This window comes from Engraulis encrasicolus, chromosome 13 (assembly GCF_034702125.1).
Source record: "Engraulis encrasicolus isolate BLACKSEA-1 chromosome 13, IST_EnEncr_1.0, whole genome shotgun sequence".
Lineage (NCBI taxonomy): Eukaryota > Metazoa > Chordata > Actinopteri > Clupeiformes > Engraulidae > Engraulis > Engraulis encrasicolus.
The window spans coordinates 32,984,846-32,989,845 of record NC_085869.1 but is presented as its reverse complement, the minus strand read 5'-3'; the positions used below and the strand labels follow the sequence as shown (position 1 = coordinate 32,989,845).

Genomic DNA, 5,000 nt, shown 5'->3' with positions numbered 1-5,000 from the left:
GTGTGTGTGTGTGTGTGTGTGTCTGTGTGTGTCTGTGTGTGTGCCTGTGTGTTTGTCTGTGTGTCTGTGCCTGTGTGTTTGTCTGTGTGTGTGCCTGTGTGTCTGTGTGTGTGCCTGTGTGTGTCTGTTTGTCTGTGTGTGCATGTTTTGAAGGGGGTGAAAGGCATGGTCTTTTTGGTGCATTAATAGCCCAGGGACATGAATGGAACTCATCACCTTTCTCTCTCTCTCTCTCTCTCTCTCTCTCTCTCTCCTTTATTTCTTTCATGGCTGTACTAAGAAAACACCTGCTTTTCCTATGTTGTCCTTGTTCCATAGGACAATGCAACATCAATTGTGTGTGTAGGTGAAGTGTGTATTGGATAGTGCACTGATTTGTCAAAAAGTTTCGGCTAGAACGTGGTCCACTGATGATTGCGTGTTTTGGCCCTTGAGAGTGCTCCAGTAGCATGACCATTACATTATTACATTATATTTTTCTTTATAAAAAAAAAAAAAAAAAGCCAACATCACAAGCAAATACAATGTGCACAGGAGATATACAGAACAATAAGTGCAGTTGCAGATTAGTTTTTTTTTTTTTTTTTCCAAAAACACTTTTTAACTCCCTGTGATAATTAAAGAGTAAAAACGATAGAGACAAAATAGAAGACAAACAGTGAAAGTCATCGTCAGGAGTCCATTCTGGGGCAAGGCCAGTTCAAGCATTAGTCTAGTAGATTCATCTCGAAAGAGGAAGGTCTTCAGTTTTTCTTGAAGGCTGCAAGACCGATGTGCTTAGTCTTGCTGCCGATATCGGCCGATACCGATACCATCTTGGGTACCACATCGGAGAACAATCCCTAATGATGTGTGTATTGAATCTGATTCACTGATGTCATTCATTTGTTCGTTAGTTTGTGCTAGAACGTGGTCCACTGATGAATGGTGTTTTGCCCTTGAGAGTGCTCCACTCCAGTAGCATGACCACCCTCAAAATGTTACCCTCATGGTGTGTATTGAGTCGAGATCGGGCCTGTGTGTGTGTGTAGGTGCGCATGTGCATATGTTTTTGCGTGCGCGCATGTGCCTGTGTGTGTGCGCGCATGTGCCTGTGTGTGTGTGTGTGCATGTGTTTGTGCGTGTGTGTGTGTATGTGTGTGGTTCTGATTGCGTGGGTGCTTGCGTGCGTTTGGATGTGTGCAGGTAGGTAGGTAGGCACAGGGAAGCCAACATGGGGGGACAAAGGGGTCACCTGTCCCCGGCCCAAGGGACTGGGGGCCCCATAATTGGGTCCTCATTACGTTGAATGTATTGGGTGGGGGCCCCTTTCAGATGACTTTGTCCTGGGCCTAGCCAAAGCTGTCAGCGGCCCTGGGTAGGTCGGTAGGTGTGCACTAGGCCACCCCCCCCAGGGAAGCACAGCCATGTTCTGACTGGATGACTCGGAAGGTTAATGTTGTCCAATCACAAATGGCCCAGCCAGTTTAATTGGCTCAGTATGGCTGCAAGTGGAAGGTTAATGACTGATGATTAGTGTGCGGAGTGGAAGGGACATGGGCACCTGATGATGGGGCTCATGGCAGAGCAGAGTGGGGGTGGTGTGGCGGCTTGGTCTGGAGGCTGCTTATGGACCTGGGGAAGCCAGGTGAGGATAGAGGGGTGCTTGGAGGTATCGCCAGAGGACATGATTACTTGGGCTAAGTGGGTGGTGGGTGTATGATGGCAATCGGTCCAGGGGCAGGTGGAAGAAAGGGAGAGAAGGCTGGGTGTATGACATACAAAAGAAATTCATGCAGCCATAACACTAAGGGATATGATTGTTGGGCTAAGTGGGAGGTGGTGGGTGCACGATGGTGGTCATCTGGTATTGGGAGGTGTGGGAGTAGAAGGCTGGCTATCTCTGGATGTCTCGTCAGAGCAAAGGCCATGATGGCATTCTAGGCTGGCAGGAAAGAGGGAGGACATAGCTTTACGTGATCAAGTTGTGTATAGGGTTTCCCCCAGCACTTTACAATTAAGGTGCCCACCTTGAAGGCAAACACCTACCACCTTGACTAGGTCCCCCAGGGCTCTAAAGTGTGTGCATGAGCGTGCGTGTCTACCTGCCAGTAAGCTACTAAAAGACAAGCAATGAGCTAAGAGAACATAGCGCATCTAGTGCGAGATATAACATTTTGGTGAGTCAGAATGATAAGAAATGTTGACAACTTTTCGTGACGTTAAAACCAACAGAACAATTTGAAGCCAATGCTCTGACACGAATGACCCCTGAAAGGATGACGATTTTGGAGTTGTGAATGTAGTTTCTTAAAGTTGCTTTACCAAAACATTCTATAAGCTATTTTAGTAGTTGTTCAATCATGTTTCATATGAAAATGTAGAACATGCATTTACAATGATGCTAGTTGTGTATGTCTGACACTGGCTTACCCCACACCACCTTGACTAGCAACTGTGCTGCGGGAGCCATGGCTATGGATGAAGGTTCTGGCTAGATTGGTTTAGGATATGGTGTTCTAGCCGGCCATGGTGTTAGGAGGGTGGGTTTGAGTGTGGGTGTAAAGGGGCTGTAATGGGGCTTGAAAGTCCCGCCCCTTAGTTCCGCGTTTCACGGGACCTAAGCTGACCATCTAACAACATGGTAGCGAGTAAATATCTTCTGATCTCAGTCACGATATGCGCTGGGCTACAAATATGCTGTTTAAGAGGCTAGATAAAGATAAACAATGTTTTGTTCCGAGGCCGACCGTCGGCATGAAAAATGTGAAAGAAACACAGCTTTCTAAAAAGTTTGGGGTTCGTACGAAAAATTAAGCAAAAACATCAGAAACAACATATATGGAGCTCGTCGCACAACTCGAAGGGGATCGAAATATCATTTTAATACCGCCATTGGATCACATGCTACGATTTTCGGCTAAAAACGCTGTTGAGGTCCCACGAAATCGTGGGAAGAGACGTCACTTTCAAGCTCTATGGGGCTAAAGCTCTGCAGTGTTCTACTGTGCTGGTGGTCGTGGCATTTGGAGCAGGTGAAGCATCATAATGGTGGAAAGGCAGTGGGGTCAAGGGGATATGGCTCTGGAAGCATGATGGTGTGTGTCGGCGCGTTTGTGCACGTGTGTGCTGATGTATATGGCCACATGTCATTGTGGGCGTACATGCCTGTGTGTGTGCATGCGTGTCAGTGTGGGTGTACATGTCTGTATGTGTGTGCGCCTGTGTGCTGGGGGGCAGTGGGCTGGAAGATGGGCAGTGTTGAGGTTGCTGTGACATTTGGAGCTAGCAGGGGACGAGGATCGTAAAACTGAGGGACACGACGGGGCTGACTGAGTGGAACGCCATGATGGCATATTGTGTGTGTGTGTGTGTGTGTGTGTGTTTTGTGGGTCGAGACACAGTATGATTATCATTGTGTTTTGGATGGATGAGTGTATGTGCGCTTTTCTGTGTGTGCCTGCGTGTGTGCCTGCGTGCATGCGTGTGTGTTTTCCCTGGCATTATTGCTGTAGGGGGATTTAGGTCTAATGTAAGCCGGTGTGTCACGGTCACTGCCGTAGAATGGCGCTCACACTCACACTCACGCTCATTCCTCTCTCTCTCTCTCTCTCTCTCTATTGGAGTGACTTGACTGGTGAACCTGCGCATGCATGGAAATTGCTTGGGCACTCATGGGCCAGGACATTTCCTTTAATGCACAGCCATTTAACAGCATTCTTCTTCTCTTGTCCTCCCGTGTGCGTGCGTGTGTCCATATATGTGTGTGTGTGTGTGTGTGTGTGTGTGTGTGTGTGTGTGTAGTGGTGTGGGCCGTAACTGGGGCTGGGCGTCTGCAGGCAGCAGTATCCTGGCTGAGTTCGGCACGCTGCACATGGAGTTTGTCCACCTCACCTACCTGACCGGCAACCCAGCGTACTACCAGAAGGTACAGTAGAAGTGTGTCTCTTGGTGTGAGAGAGAGAGAGTGCGTGCGTGCGTGCGTGCGTGTGTGCCTGAGTGTGTGTTTATTTATGTGTATGGGGTAGTGTGTTTTTGCCAAAGGTGTCAAAGGTAAAAGACAAGTAAGACAAAGAATCCTAGTTTCCTTCCAACTCAGGTAACTTAGAGTAACCAGTAGACTTGTGAACTTGTCTGTCAGCTAACTCTGCACCGCATGGTTGGATCAAATTTGTGCTGGGTTCTTGTTAGGTTTTTATTTTTTATTTTTCATAACAGCACAGTCTATCTATCTCAATAGGATACAAATGGTGTAACAGCTATGTAATATCATGTAGTAGTGTTGTACTTACACCATGCATTCACTTTTATGTTTACTTTTACTTTTGAAACCTCTGGCTTTTGTGAGAGTTTTGTGTGTGATAATCTGCGTGCGTGTGTGTGTCTTGACATGTGTTTGTCTTGGCGTTTCCCTCTGCAGGTGATGCACATACGGAAGCTGCTGGCCAAAATGGACCGCCCCAACGGCCTCTACCCCAACTACCTGAACCCTCGCACAGGACGATGGGGCCAACGTGAGCACGCACGCACGCACGCACGCACGCACGCACGCACACACACACACACACACACACACACACACACACACACACACACACACACACACACACACACACACTCAACTTGCCTGAACACATAGCATTTACACACACACACACACACACACACACACACACACACACACACACACACACACACACACACACACACACACACACACACACATACTCTTTTGCTTCATTGGATACCTCTCCACATACTATAATACTGTGAATCGATAGTGTTGATCCCTATCTTTTTAATCACTTGTATACGTGTGTGTGTGTCTGTGTCTGTGTCTGTGTGTGTGCGCGCATATGTATGTGTGTACACACGCGTCTTTTTAATAATCTGTAATTACTTACGTGCAGAGGCATTCAGGCGTGTGTTATCTAACGGTTACTTAAAGAGAGTGGCCAAGTTTTAATTACCTGTCTGTGTCTCTGAACACCAAACCTCATCAAGCCAAAGCACGTACGTAC

At 47.5% G+C, this 5,000-nt stretch overlaps 1 protein-coding gene across 2 annotated transcripts in view; it reads left to right on the top strand.

Annotated features, from left to right (window-relative positions):
• The window catches only part of man1a2 (mannosidase, alpha, class 1A, member 2), a 193,072-nt gene that overhangs the window by 157,570 nt on the left and 30,502 nt on the right, over positions 1-5,000 (top strand). For both annotated transcript variants that reach the window (XM_063213754.1, XM_063213752.1), the window contains exons 8-9: positions 3,784-3,907; positions 4,400-4,493. In XM_063213754.1, coding sequence (XP_063069824.1) covers positions 3,784-3,907; positions 4,400-4,493 — 218 coding nt within the window. The remainder of the gene's footprint in view (positions 1-3,783; positions 3,908-4,399; positions 4,494-5,000) is intronic.